Below are 15,348 nucleotides of genomic sequence, written 5' to 3'. Positions count from 1 at the left end.
GGTAAACCTCCTAATAGAAGAGCCCTGTGGTTCATTCTCCCAGTAAAACAAAGACATAGGGCTCTTCAATTTAAAATGCTTACCACTTCCTTTGAGCGAACTTTGTCACTAAACCAGGTACTTGGAATACCTCACTGGAGTGTCTACTACCATGTGAGAAAAACTACTTAAGTCTGAAAAACACCTAGAATGTCCTTCAGACGTTTCCATGGCACCATGGCACCAGAGCATGAGCTTCTTATATCCTCCTTAAACACAGTGAAAGGGGACCTCTACCACAGCCTCAAGATGACACAGACAGAGAGAGAGAGTCCCTGTGAAGCACCCATGTCCAACCACACTATGAGAGAGGAGAGGAGAAACAACATGGGGCCTAATCGGCCTCTGCAGGCAGGCAGGCGGACGCAGGAGGACACACACACACACACACACACACACAGAGAGAGAGAGCTCCAGACCTCCCCTTCACAGGCCAGCGCAGCACAGATCCAACACACTGAGTGCAGTGCAGTGTGCAGGGGGGGGGGGAGATGGTGGGCCACTGCTGCCTACCAGAGACGACAATCCCATTCCAGCTCTCTCTCGCGCTCTCACACACACACACACAGACACAGACAAACGGCCCTGGGCTCAGACCTGCACCAGGAGTGTGCGTCTGTGTGTGTGTGTGTGTGCACAACTCACCCAGGGGCAATGTGTACATGGATGAGCAAAGGGACGAACACAAAGCAGGTGAGAGTCTCTGTGTGTATGTGTGTGTGTGTGTGTGTGTGTGTGTGTGTGTGTGTGTGTGTGTGTGTGAGAGAGACTCCAGTCTGTCTGAAGGCAGGCTTGTTAGCACATGTGTCTTATTTATAATAAACAGCAGTGGAGATTAATCTGCCCCCCCCCTCCTCCTCCTCCTCCTCCTCCTCCTCCTCCTCCTCCTCCTCCTCAGGCCAGTGGCACTAGTGGGGCTCCTCACTCCTCACTCCAGTCTAGGAGTTTCTATGCCCCCCTCCTCCAACGGCACTAGTGGACGAGACACACACACACACGCAAGCACACACACACACACATGCAAGCACACGCAAACACACACACACGCAAGCACACGAAAGCACACACACACACGCAAGCACACACTGTCTTGGAGTCTCTATGCCCCCCTCCTCCAGGGGCACTAGCGGACAAGACACACACACACGCAAGCGCACACGCACGCGCACACACACACACACACACAGTCTTGGGAGTCTCTATGAACTTTAGCTCTCCAAACTCCAGCATCAGCACAGAGCTCATACTGGCCTCAGCACGCCCAGACAACACACCTCTAATCCCGAGGATTACAGGGAATGTGCCTGCCAACACAACGCTACATTCTGTACTGTGCCGTACCCTCAACCAGACCTGAGCGCCTGACAGGTGTGTGTGTGACTGTGTGTCTGTGTGTGTGTCCGTGCACACAGGACTGTCTCTCCACCAGTCTGTCTCTCATCCTCTAGCCTACATATCATACAGCCAGCAGTGCCACTATTTGCAAGCCTGACACAAAACCCAAAATGAGGCTACGTGAATATTCATGCTGGGCCTGCAATAACTCATATTAATCCTCCTGGACGCAGAGAGATTCATCTGCAGTGCATTAAGGCAGCCTGCTTCTTAGGGGTGGGGGGAAAAATCGATTTTTCGATTTCTCTCGATTCTCTCTAGAACGATTCTGTCTCGATTCAGAAAAGTTCATAATCGATTTTTTAATAAAATATAATTTAAAATAATATTTTTTTTTTTTTTTTACACATTCATTTTGTGTTGAAATGCAAGCTGCATCGATTATTGCAATTGTTCATAGAAAGTCATAATTGTGACAAGGACACACTTTTTCTCTAATAAAAAAATAGATCTGTTGATTTTCTTTAATTATCAAACACAAAGTAGGAAGTGATTTGAGACTGAGTAGCAAACTCAAATGTTTTAAAAATCGAGATGCATCGATAATCGTTTTATCGGTTTAGAATCGATAATCGGTTTAGAATCGAGAATCGGTTTAGAATCGAATCGTTGACCTCTGAATCGGAATCGAATCGAATCGTGAGGTGCCAAGAGATTCCCACCCCTACTGCTTCTGTTGCACCGCTAATGAAGCTTTCACTGGTGGCTAGAATTATTTAAATACACACACACACACACACACACACACACACAACATTATATCTATGTGCAAATATATTATACGCAAAAACACTGAAAAAAGACTCAATCTTGTCCTTTTGTTCATTACTCTGCGAGCTTCTGCATGTCACAGCCTACAAATGATGCTTTATATTACGGTTGAGGGCATTCAGTCGTGCTGAAGTGTTTTGGAAGAGGAGATGCTGATGTGTAGATCTGCAGCTGGAGATTGACTGAGGCAGAAATCATTTGCCCTTGAGGTTGGGTGTCTTAAGTGCAGCAGGGGGAACATACTGCCCGCTGTGGGAGCGCGCACAGACACACACACACACACACACACACACACACAAGTCTTATAAGACATCAGGACTGACTCAGGCGCCGCTGCTGGTGTACACAGACACACACACACTCCTGTGTTTAAACACCGCCACTCCTAGTTTCCAGGTGCTCCTCTCAAACCCACACACACACACACACTTTACTTCCAGTGAACTCAGACTACAGGTGTGGCCCTTCAGTCACCTTACAAAGAGGTTGAGGCTTTGTTCACACACACCCCGAAGGACTGGGGAGTGCAGTGAATGGGGTGTGTGTGTGTGTGTGTGTGTGTGTATGTGTATGTGAGTGTGTGTGTGTGTGTGGTGTGGGAAAAGGCCTGTTATATGTCCACTTAAGTGACGGCAAGGTGTGAAACTAGCCCTGCTGCAATCCCTGAACCGCCGGTCACTGGAAAGGACAGGAGTGTGAGTGTGTGTGTGTCCTGACCACAACACACAGGACCATTTTCCACACATGATGACAAGACCATGCAAAACAGGAAAGTGTATGACGCAACCAAGTCACAGCTTTAAAAGACACTCTGCACTGTGAAAGGCTTCGGTTCTTTTCCACCATCCAAGCCTCGGTCTGGAACTCCTTGGTTCACAGTGTGCTGCAGTGGAGAGCCGACCCACACAGAAGGCAGAGGCAGAGACAGAGCTCTCATTAGTCAGCGGGAGACCATCTTGACTCAGCAGACTAACACAGAACAGCTGCCGGGAACCGTGGCACGCCCCTCAACCTGCGCAGATCCGCAGAACATCAATTCAACAAATACCATCCGGGTCAGAATATTACCTAGCACCTAGAACTTGTTGAAGGTGCTATAGTTTATAAAGATGTGGATCAATAACCAAAATGGCTGAAAATATGAATCTGAGTGTTAAAGATGTCAAATGCTTCCACTCCTGGTTTATCAGAGAGGGGTTGTTGCTTCTGGCTGCCCGCGCGGTCCCTGTGGTATTGGACCAAATGGAACACATTGAGCAGAGGTTGTGAAACCCTACAGAAGACCTCCAGTTTCTTATCCTCTCAAGACCTGGAACAAACACACACACACACACACACACACACACACACACACACACACACACACACACACACACACACACACACACACACACACACACACACACACACACACAGAGAGAGAGAGAGACACAGACAGACAGACAGACAGACAGACAGACGCACAGACGCGCAGGTGGATAAACTGGCAACAACTCATCATCAGCAACAGACAACGTCTGTGTGTGTGTGTGTGTGTGTGTGTGTGTGTGTGTGTGGGTCTGTGTGAGTGTCTGGAGAGGGTGTAATATTGACTGAAACAGCATTTCTAAAAACCAGTGGAGCACAGAAGCTCAGCATTTACCCAAATCAATCGCTTCTCATAACTTCTATGGAAGGACAACCACCCACGGTCTGACAGCAGCATACCCTGACCGGAGATGGGCCTGACCGGGTCCAGACTGGCCCGCGTCTGCAGCAGATTTAGGCTAGGCTAGGCTAGGCTAGGGGCTGTGCAGCCTGAGGAGTGGACGCCATACTTATGTTGGTTTGCCGAAACCCGACCGATCCAATCAGATTGGGCCCGGATTTGAATGTTGCGGCAAACCAAAACATTTTTTTTTTTACAACGGCCTGATGGGGGTTTCAGAGGAGAAGTGCCGAGGAAGAGAAGAACAGGCTGAGCTCATCACGCCTGCAGTGCCCAACCTGCCGGGCTTTAGACACACAAGAGAACGCTACCATCTCACCGGACCACAGCTACCACTCTCTCTGGACCACAGCTACCATCTCACTGGACCACAGCTACCAGTCTCTCTCTCTCTGGACCACAGCTACCACTCTCTCTCTCTCTCTGGACAACAGCTACCATCTCACTGGACCGCAGCTACCATCTCACTGGACCGCAGCTACCATCTCACTGGACCGCAGCTACCACTTTCTCTCATCTATCTGCATTCATCTCTGGCAGAAGTATTCACAGGATGACCACTCAAGAACATTTCCAAATCACTGGATCAGGACTCGACAATATTACCATTCACTGGATCAGGACTCAAGAACATTACCATTCACTGGATCAGGACTCAAGAACATTACCAATCCCTGGATCAGGACTAAAGAACATTACCAATCACTGGATCAGGACTAAAGAACATTACCAATCACTGGATCAGGACTCGCTCCATCAGCCTCAAGGGAATGGAAACTCGCTCCAGTTTGGTTCTGATAAACACTGAATGACAAGTAGCTCAGTACTCTTTGCTCTCTGTCTGTTTCGCTCATCTCAGTAGATCTGTCAGCCTGCATTAGCTCAGGTGGGAAAACTCACTCCTCACAGACTCCACACTACATCAGCCTGAAAGACAGCACCCCCTGCCCCCCCCCCAACCACCCACACACCCCTCTGTCCCCCAAAACAGTGCACATCAACTCGCACACATTCACTCTTTTCCCCAATATTCAGTACGAGACACACACACAGTCGTTCTCGCTCTCCATCCTCTCTATGAGGCAGTGATACAAACTTGCACACACTCACACTCTACTTGCACACACTCTCGCTCCCTCCCTCCCCCTCCTCTGTGAGACGACACACACACACACACTTTACTCTGTAACTGTCTGAGACAGAACACACACACCTCAATAATAACCTGAGGCAGCACAGCACAGCACAGCACAGCACACACACACTTCTGACTCTCCTCGATGCCACTCTTCAGTACCAACTGCAGGTGCAGTCAGGGCCACTGAGGCTGAAAATCACATCCCACTGTCACTGGCCATGACCCGCAGGCCTCAAGGAGCCCAGAGAGTGTGTGTGCTCGCTTCCAGAGAGTGTGTGCTCGCTTCTAGGATGGATGGATGGCTGGATGGATGGAGCGAGGAGGGGCGTGTTCAAGAGGAAAACACGGATCTGTTCAATCGTTCTACTGAATGTGGTTGGGTCTGATGCACTTGTGTGTGGACAAAAAATAGGGCATATTGCATCATTGCATTTGTCATAACGAACATCAGCTGTCCAACTGCAAATTGTTATTTTCACAACATGGCAGATCAAAGTCTGCTTTTTCCTGAGGCACAACCGTTTAAGGAAGCAGACTAGAGTGTCTCTTTCTTGTGGCTGTGTAGGTTTACACAAAATCCACCTTTTACTTAAAGCCTTAAAGATTAAAACCTCACTGTTTCCTTTGGTGTGACAATGTCAATATCCCTGTCGATACAAATCAGTTTGCTCAGGAAACGCTGCAAGAAGGCAGCTGAAGCACCCAACAACAACAACATGACTCATAAAAACAGACAGCCTAAACTGTAAGCCAGATAGCTCTCCGGCTACTATTGCACTGCAGATCTAAAGGCCGCAGAATTCCTAAGGGACACTTAACCCATCCATTACACATGATTATATAGCACAGAGAGAGACAGAGAGACTACTGCTGGGTTTGTCTGCTGGCCCGTAGTCATGTCAATATGGATGACACCTTTAACATTCACAAACTCAAACTCACTCACCTGTCAGTGATTGTGGACTGTGTGTCACTCATTGGGCTTCCGTATCTACTTTTCCAGCGGTTTACATCCAATGAGCATCTTCACAAATATGAAGCAGTGCACCACTTTTGCTGTATCCCTAACATCCGTCAATGGCGAAGTCCGTTTGTTCGTATTCGAATCGTCCAGAGATGTTAATCAGGAGAAATTATGGAATAAATTGAAAACTCTGAATGCGCTATTCAGGGTTTATCGACAGGTGTCTTTCGTGTCCGTGTGTGCTGGTATTCGGTTGCAGTCGGCAGCTGGACATACGTCAGAAATGCAAGATGAACAAGTCCAGCTAGCTAGCAAGCTAACAAATCAGTGGAGACAAAGTAACAAAATATTTAACAGTCGGTAATAAAACAACACCGCTTGAACATAACAAAATATAAAAACACAACTAACAGTCTTCTCTCAAGCAGGAAGTAAATAAATAGCTGGCAAAAGTAAGCTTAATTTGCCGTAGCTAGTTGGTTATGTAGTGTCAATTCTTCATTCCCTGATAATCATGCACCCGTCGACGCCGCTGTAATACTGCCAACACCCGCATTTATCAAAACCAAAACAAATTGTGCTTTGATCGTTTCCAAAAGATACAGTGTAAATTGTAAGCAACTTGAAACATTTGTCAGCAAAAGTCTTTAGCATAAAACACGAACTAAACACATCAAGTGGGCTAGCTAGCGCTTCATGGGATGAGTCTCAAATCAGCTGAAAGTGGACATTTTTATGCTCCTTCCAGTTCGATTTCATACAAACGTGGCCACTTGGATGCTTCTCCAACAGCCTGAAATAAACACGCTACTTGCAAACTTTCAACCCAACTGGACGTTTTGCAGCTAGTTTTACCAACTGCAAGGTGTTGTTTTCATTTTGTTTTTAACATAAATCGATAAATAAACTTAAGTTGTTTCGGGTAGCGTACTAGCTAGCTTGATATCACAGAGCAATGCATTTAATGAGAGCAAAGGACTAGTTCCTCGTGACCATGAGAATGTAAGAACTTTGGCGTTAAAAGAAGGAAACAATCCTTCAGTAGAAAAGTCACTATTATTCCAACGACTAAACGCCAGTAACATTACACCTCTGAATGGAGTAGGCCTCTGAAATTTTAGGACAGCTAACAGTTAACCCAGCTAGCTAGCGATGGTGTTAGCCTGAGGTCTGGAAAATGGAGAACCTTTCCCCCCAACCAGGCGTCCCAAACGCGTCGAATTAAAACACATCGGCTTTACGATCCTTTGTGAATTCAAAGTAGTCCCCTGAACTAAAGCAAACAATACTGAAATGCAAGCATGGAAAAACGCGTTTCACTGCAGTACAATGTTTCTGTCGGTATCCTGATTTGAAACTTTGCAACAATAATCCCAAAGTCTAAATATAACGTTAGCTAGCTACCTATAAACCAAATCCATGAAAAGCACGTTTCTCCACGAAAATTCTTGTGTAAACTCTCTTCAGGTTGTTCATGTCAGTTTTACGGAGAATCCAAACAGTCTTGTGCGTTGTCTCAAAAGTCCTTTGATCAAAACGAAATCCCCCAAAGTTAAAACTCAGCCGTCCGATTGCTCCGTCTCCATGTTTTCCGAATTGGGCCGTTCTGACTTGTTTTCAGCGGAATCTCCTCACCTTCAGCCACTGGCCGACCAAAAGCTAGCCAGTGCTACAAGTTAGCTTCGCTCTCTTAAAGCGGCATAAATATATCAGCTATACAACGACGGCATCCCTATGGAAAACCTGAAAATAAACAGATGATTCGGACCGGTTCAGTTTAATATAAAATGTTTAGATACATTTATGGATAGGCTATTCGATCAGTCCAGTTTAACGATGTCTGTTTCGGATGTTTTGTAGCATCAGTAAATAGACTGAAACTTTGAATAAGTAAAGTCTATCATATTCTTTTAGTGTTTTGTCAAAATATAACTTTTATTTCTCGCATATGGTGTTTGCATTCTTGCACATTCCCTCATTACCTTTCTTTTCTTTGCCGGCAATACAACTTAAAAACACATGCAGTAGTTATCACACGTAGTTATTTGCAGGCCCAAACTGTTTTATCTGGTGTAATTACTGCAACTAACGTAAATCGTTATATATTTAAGTTGACCTAGGCTGTAATTCAAAATAGTGGACATACCACTGGTTATTTGTTGCATTCTATAACTCGTGTTTGCCATCTTGTGGGCTGTTTATGTACTGCACTGGTATTCGCAATAATTTACCGTTATAAGGACTTAGATCCAGAAATTAATACCGTTAATAAACACACTAAATCTAGGTTTACAAGTAGCAGAATGGTGCTTTTTTTAAACATACAAGGTGCTGTTTGAGTTTGCTGAAACAGATATGAAACCACCCTTCCCCCCTAAATAATGCCCCTAGCAAACACACACTATCGGTCGACTATTTCCCCCCTTTTACTCATCTACTCACACACACACACACACACACACACACAGAGATATACCCGAACAAATAGAGAAAATTACTTCTCCAATGACAAAGCCAATGTGCTGTTTTTGTAATGCAGAAGTCCACAACAATTTTTGCCATCTCTGTTTTTACAGTAATCATTAGTGCAAAAGTGTTAAGAGTGCAGGCAACCACAGTCACTTCAGTATTAAACCCAAGGCAAAAACGACTTTATTAGTACAAAAACAGTATTCAAACATCTTTAAAACAAACAGTTCAGAACATGAAAATACATCCAAGCAAAGCTGCTTTTTAGAGAATTATCTTGGGGACTTCAACATACCACATAATTAAGAGTTGTCAAACTGCATCAAACAGGAAACACATCACACATCTTCCTCTCACACAGTGCACTGATTTCTTCACTTAAGGGTACAGTCCACAATTCTAGTGAAAATGTGTTGAGATCTGAGCTGAAATGACACCCCTCCTTGGTCCTGACAGGTGTTGATTGGCTGAAATAGACACACACACACACACACACACACACACACACACACACACCTCTCTTTCCTGACCCCTGGGCTGTGTACACACACACCAGAGGTTTTTATGAGCACACACAAAGACGACCGCTAGTCGACCGTGAGGAGCAATTTGCTAAAGTTGACAAAAAGTATATTGGGTTCGAATTGCAGACGCCACCTTCAAATGACAACTACGCAGACCATATGTAAAGCATGTGTCTGTGTCTGCTGTCATAAGCACAACCCCATGTAGCATCTAACTCTGATGTGGCACCAAGCAACCGCATCAGGACCGGATCTCAGCCAGATTCACCCCCGACTGTGTGTGTCTGTGTGTCTGCTGTCATAAGCACAACCCCATGTAGCATCTAACTCTGATGTGGCACCAAGCAACCGCATCAGGACCGTATCTCAGCCAGATCTACCCCCAACTGTGCTGCGTGTGGAGGGCAGTTGAGTACAGTGGCGTTGTGAAATGCTGTCTGGCAGGCAGTGGACAGTGTCATCTGAGACGCATGAACTATGGCTCATTTCGTACTGCTTCATCAGCTCCCCAGACAGAAGGCAGAACCATTCCAGTCTGGGCTTTTCCGCAATAACATGCTCACATCTCCATGCGTCTTTCTATCTCTCAGGCAACGCACTGTCCACAGGTCTTGTTCAATTATCATGGTTATCTTCTTCTGAAATGTTATCTAAAAATCTCTCTCTTTAAAATTTCTGTGAGGAAATGAGCGGTGGCCATGTCAGTCTGTCTTTGCGTGCGGCCCGTTGGTCTCGGTGATTCGGTCCCGCCGGCCCCAGCGCCGGTACTTGCGCACGGTGAATCGGGCGATGTCCACGGTGAACACCCAGCTGAGCACGTACATGGCCACACCGCCACACTTGATGACGAACTTGGGGCGGGGCGAGATGAGCTCGCAGTAGAGCATGTTGGCGCCCACCACGATGCGCATGAGCACGAAGAGCAGCACGAAGCTCACATCCACCGCGTCGCCCAGCCGGCTCTCGTAGCGGCCCGTCTGCCGCAGGAACCAGCGCGCCTGCAGCAGGGGGTTGGTGATCTCGCTGCCGAAGATCACCGCGCACGACTCGATGCCCGACTCGCCCAGGACCAGCGTCAGGATGATGCCTAGGATGCTGATGGTGTGGTGTGCCAGCATCACCAGGCCCTCAGTGCGGAAGTAGATACACCAGGCCATGTCAAACAGGAAGTAGCTCAGGCTCAGCACCATGGCGCTCATCTGCAGGGGCGTGTTCTTCGTACCTGGAAACCATCACAAGAGATGATGACACAGGAAATTACATGCAAAAGACCCTGATGCTGCTGAAGGTAGATGTGTAGCATAGCATAGCATAGCGTTACAGAGTAGAAGGCCTGAATTGTTTTGGCTTAAAGCCATTCATTGTGTTCACTGATGCCTGGAATAAGCGCTATGACAGAGTTCATATCATTTTGAGATGGTTGACTAATCATACTGAGAGGGACTAATAACTGTGACCCTGGGTTGTGCAGTACATCAGGAAGTGTGTGGGAAAGCTGGCCAAGGGGCAGTGAACTCTGAGTAGAGTAGAACAGAATAGAGTAGAATAGAACAGAATAGAGTAGAATAGAACAGAATAGAATAGAATAGAACAGAATAGAGTAGAATAGAACAGAATAGAGTAGAATAGAATAGAACAGAATAGAATAGAACAGAATAGAGTAGAATAGAATAGAACAGAATAGAACAGAGTAGAATAGAACAGAACAGAATAGAGTTAATAGAACAGAATAGAACAGAACAGAATAGAGTACAATATAACAGAATAGAGTAGAATAGAATAGAACAGAACAGAATAGAGTAGAATAGAACAGAATAGAGTAGATTAAAACAGAACAGAATAGAGTAGAATAGAACAGAATAGAGTAGAATAGAACAGAATAGAGAATAGAATGGATTGGCTTTATTGTCATTGTACAGTTGAAAGACATGCACATATAAATAAAGACACAAAGTGTTTTATAAGAGTGCAAGTGAAGCAATGTATTAAGATAGAAAACCTGAGTAAACAGCAGAGTAAATATGTGATTAAGTGGCAGTATAACGCACTGGTGGTAGTTATTGCACATGGAAATAGAAATAGTACACATGTAAACACAAAAATACACTTGGAACTGTGGAGAAATCCCATCCCACACACACACACACCCACACACAGACACATTCGATCAGATATGCCCAGTGCTGTGGCCTCCCTGTTCCTCACCTGGATAGCTGAAGGGCCAGGGTCCATCCACATAGCCGATGTAGGCGGTGATGCAGATAGCCAGGATGCCATGGACCAGAGTGACCAGGCGACAGTTCCACTCGTATCCATGGGAACCGTTTGAGTGGCAGAGGAAAGCGTAGAGGCTGATCCAACCCAAGAGGGACAGAAGTACTCCGACTAGCCATGTCATCTCGCTGGGGCAGACACATTACATAACATTTAAGTGTACTCACATAGCAGATGCTCACAGTAAAGTGCAAATACGCACTCATTCATGGGCCTGATACTGGATGAACTACCATACAGAATGAGTTCAATCCATAAAAACATTCCTTTATGACTCACAAATCCACATACCTTCAATTACGCCCCACAGTAGATGAAAATACCCAGACTTACTGCTTCCAAATGCTTGCCTGAGCAATCCTCAGTTCTTCAGTGACAACTACAAGTCCTTGTGTGATAACCGTCTCACAGTGACAGGGGACGGTCTAAAGTGGGCTGAGGGATCCTGGGTATTGGGAAATGAGCGGGCAGCTGGCACACTATGGACAGTGTCAAAACTAGAGCAAAAGTATCTATGCTTGCTGCGTCCGCCACGGCCCAGTGGGCTGAGAATGCTGAGCTGAAACACCCTGGTCTTTGTCAGGACTTTGTGACTTTTGTTTCCACATCCCTCTGTAAAAGCTGTGATCTGTGACATTTTACAAGACACCCTTGTCATATCGTTATTATACTAGCAAGTCCAATACAATAAGAATCGATGTGTAACGCCACATTTATATTATGTTCTTACATAATGGCACAGTGCGCACGTAGTCACTAGGCCTACTTCTAAGTAGGCTGTTTGTGTAACAGACAACCAAGCGAGAGCCATAATCGAGTTTTCAAACACACAAGTACACATTATTTTCAAACAGTACAAACTGTGTTTTTATACAACACATAGCCTATGTTGCACTGTAAGTAATGGGATTGTGACACTGTAACAAGATGAATGCTATGTGAAATCCAGATCAACAATAATTTAAGTGTAGTAGGATAGTATACTTTTGGTAGCCTGCCATACTCCCCCGCCCCCTCTTGAGCTTTAGTGGTCTGTCCATTGTCTAAGCTTAGATTGACATGGATGAAGTAGAGATGGGCTTTAATATTAAGGGATGATTTCTTTCCACCCATACAGAACGGAACAGGATGTTTGTGAAGCCATCAAACCTCGAGAATGTAAACCAATGCTATTATAACTGGCATGTGTTGGCTTTCACTGCAACAGTTACCAATAGCCTATCTGTATGTAAACGTGCAGTTCAGCATGAAAGCGTAGCCTACAATCATGATCACAGACAAGGCATCAAACGGGAATGAAAAGACAGAGACAGCTGGGACGTTTAGATGTGTGGCGTAGGCTACTTGTTCTATAATGAATTAGCCTACCTGAACTATTCAAGAACCACAGTTCCATCGGAGAACCAGGATCGGTGTATTCACTTGTTATGTCCACAGTAGTGACGCTCGGATCATCGTGGCACCGGGCCTGTTGGAACGTTTAAAGCGAATATAACCAACATCCCCCTTCAAGTCTCAGGCCTCAAGAAAGAAAGGCACTGTCTGAATCATTCGCAACAAACAACGTCTTCACGGAGACAGTACCCAGTGCTCCACATAAACAAAAGTGGCATTATTCGCGAGGAATCAACAACGATCTCTACAAAAAGAAGAGGGTGTTCTTGTTTCCAGGCGACAGATGCTCCTTCCATCCGGAGAAGGCGCGACACCTGCTGGTCCGGTTGTAGAACGACATGCATGCCGTGCTTTTTTCTAAATACCAGCACAGGCCAGGTCTTATGCTGTAGCATAAAGATTGTCTCTGAGCTCACTGATACATTTAAGACTAAAACATGTTTATAGATCACCTTTGACTAACACGGAAAGCACGACTTCAACATAAAGAGCATGTATGGAATAACAGGAAACGTACCACACAAACACACACAAGAATTCACCGGGAGACATCTGTAAAGATATACATTTTATTTGAAAATTGTTACTTCATTTTCACTGTCGTCATGGTTTGAGTCCTAACTGAATATTTTTTTATATAAAAATATGTCCACTCTAACTTAACAAAGCAACCAATAAACATGTCGGTATTAAGGCACTTGTTCATCAAAAATGGCTGAAAGTCTGACATTTTACACAATCATTTGGCTTGATAGTTGGGGCGTGATATACCAATGTGAAATCTCTCAACAGGTTAAATGTAAATGTATTTAGAAGCAGTACCGTTATTGTTTCAGATCCTAATCTGTGCTTTAGCCTACATACTAACACATTCTGTCTCTCTAAACATGTAAAAAAAAAGAAAAATACACAAGCAACCAAATAAAACATTGCTCTTTCTAACAAAAAGGAAATTTAGTGTAGCTTGACAATGTTCTTCTATGGGGTGTTTAAAAAAAAAAAAAAAAAAAAAAAAACATTAAATCTTTAAACATACTGCATCATAAAAAGTCAGACAAGCAAACGTGATGTAACAATGAAAGCTTTGTCAAATTGACATCACAGTTGTGATAACAGATGGAGGCTTAATGCCCACAGTAGTGATGGTGGCTTTTACAGAATGCCTAAGAGTATGCCACGTGAAGCTCTAAGTAGCCATACATCCACAACCTTACGTTGCCATAACTGCCATAACTCCATTTGTATAGGTAGACTTTGGTTTCGCTTAAATCCTTGCAATAAGACGTCAGGACATGAGGTTTAGTTCACGCGACTGTAGGGTTTCGATCCGGTGTTGTGACATAACATGAGCGTGATGACGTCACTGTGTTAGATCAAGGTGAACTATTCGTCATCTAAAGATGACACGTGTGCTCTGGAATGTGCTTTAACCCTTTTGGTCCCCTATCTATCAACTGAAAGTCTACATTCAATGATAAAGATTGAAATGAAACAAATGAACACACACACAGATACAACTAAATATGTGTATACATACACACACACACACACACACACACACACACACACACACACACACACACACACACACACACACACACACACACACACACACACACACACACACACCCTCAATTCTGCTCACAGAAGTCAAAGTAAGTGAACTAGAAATGTGTTAATGTTAAGGCCACTGGAATGCAACAATCAAAGGCGTGAGAGACCAACTCTCAAGGACACGAGACCTTCCTCCTCTACTGGCTGGTGAGCAAGACACCAGGACACAACACACACACACACACACACACACACACATGACTAGGTCATTAGAGACAGATCCTCACACTTAGAGAAATACAGGTCAGGAAGGAATCATTAACCAGAGAGTATGACACGACACAAAACAAAAATGACATCAGAGTGAACGGTGTTAGATTCCACTTGTGCATGTTGTTCATTAGCTTCTTTGATCATTTCTTTTTGCAAACAAAATAAATAACGAACAGTAATCAAAACAAAATACAAACAACCTGAATTGGTGTGAACCAGCAAAATAGCAGAGGACTATACAAAGACTACACTACTGTACATATAAACAAATAAAAAAAATAGTCTTGGCTCACAGTTCCTTCATCCCACAGTCATATCCATGCAATGCATCTTGGGATCTGTAGTTTCAGTGATTGATTTCACAGCCCAGGCATGTTGTGGAGATGGCTGTTCTCTTCAGCCATATGCATATATATTAGAAGAGGCCCTTTAGATCTCACAAAGAGTTCTTTTGAGCTGCAGTGCCCCCATCCTGCCCCCCTCACATACCCCCCCTCTATCCCCTCTCACACACACACACACACACACAGAGGAATTTTGTGTCTATCACACACACACACACACACACACACACACACACACACACACACACACACAGACTGTGCTGCTCCTCATACGCAGGCACTAGGCTGCATAAGACACTGACACTTGTTCTGGTGGTCAGATCTCTGCTCTCATATTCCCCTCCTGAGTCTGTCCACTGCGCTCGTCACCCCCTCTCCTCCCCTCTCTACTCCTCCCCTCCCCTCTGCTCCCCTCTCCTCTCCTTTCCTTTCCTCTCTTCTCCTCCTCCCTTCCTCTTCTACCCTCCCCCCCACCCTGATGGACTACTCTTATTTTTGGG

The 15,348-nt window shown here is 45.0% G+C and overlaps 3 protein-coding genes across 6 annotated transcripts in view; all 3 read right to left on the bottom strand.

The window, feature by feature from the left end:
- LOC122129142 (rho guanine nucleotide exchange factor 12-like) overlaps positions 1–7,718 on the bottom strand; it is a 62,253-nt gene extending 54,535 nt beyond the window's left edge. Inside the window, exon 1 of the mRNA XM_042704188.1 lies at positions 5,998–7,718. Coding sequence (XP_042560122.1) covers positions 5,998–6,029 — 32 coding nt within the window. The 5' untranslated portion in view covers positions 6,030–7,718. The remainder of the gene's footprint in view (positions 1–5,997) is intronic.
- LOC122129140 (out at first protein homolog) overlaps positions 3,725–15,348 on the bottom strand; it is a 30,401-nt gene continuing 18,777 nt past the window's right edge. Inside the window, exon 5 of one of the 2 annotated variants that reach the window (XM_042704184.1) lies at positions 3,725–3,761. The gene's annotated coding sequence lies outside the window, so the exon portion shown is untranslated. Of the gene's footprint in view, positions 3,762–15,070 lie in introns of those variants that run through there. The other variant, XM_042704183.1, reaches the window with a different exon arrangement.
- On the bottom strand, positions 9,003–15,046 carry LOC122129141 (TLC domain-containing protein 5-like). Of its 3 annotated transcripts, none has more exons than XM_042704187.1 (3): positions 11,574–12,606; positions 11,214–11,410; positions 9,003–10,230 (listed from the first exon to the last, which is right to left on the bottom strand). In XM_042704187.1, the coding sequence occupies exons 2-3, from the start codon at positions 11,404–11,406 to the stop codon at positions 9,710–9,712; spliced, it is 714 nt and encodes a 237-aa protein (XP_042560121.1). In that variant the 5' UTR covers positions 11,407–11,410; positions 11,574–12,606; the 3' UTR covers positions 9,003–9,709. The 3 variants fall into 3 exon arrangements, with proteins under 3 accessions (XP_042560121.1, XP_042560120.1, XP_042560119.1); XM_042704186.1 differs by having other exon boundaries at positions 11,616–12,606; XM_042704185.1 differs by lacking the exon at positions 11,574–12,606 and adding an exon at positions 12,651–15,046 and having other exon boundaries at positions 9,004–10,230.

This window comes from Clupea harengus, unplaced genomic scaffold, assembly GCF_900700415.2.
Source record: "Clupea harengus unplaced genomic scaffold, Ch_v2.0.2, whole genome shotgun sequence".
NCBI classification, from domain to species: domain Eukaryota; kingdom Metazoa; phylum Chordata; class Actinopteri; order Clupeiformes; family Clupeidae; genus Clupea; species Clupea harengus.
This window is presented reverse-complemented; position numbering and strand designations above follow the sequence as displayed.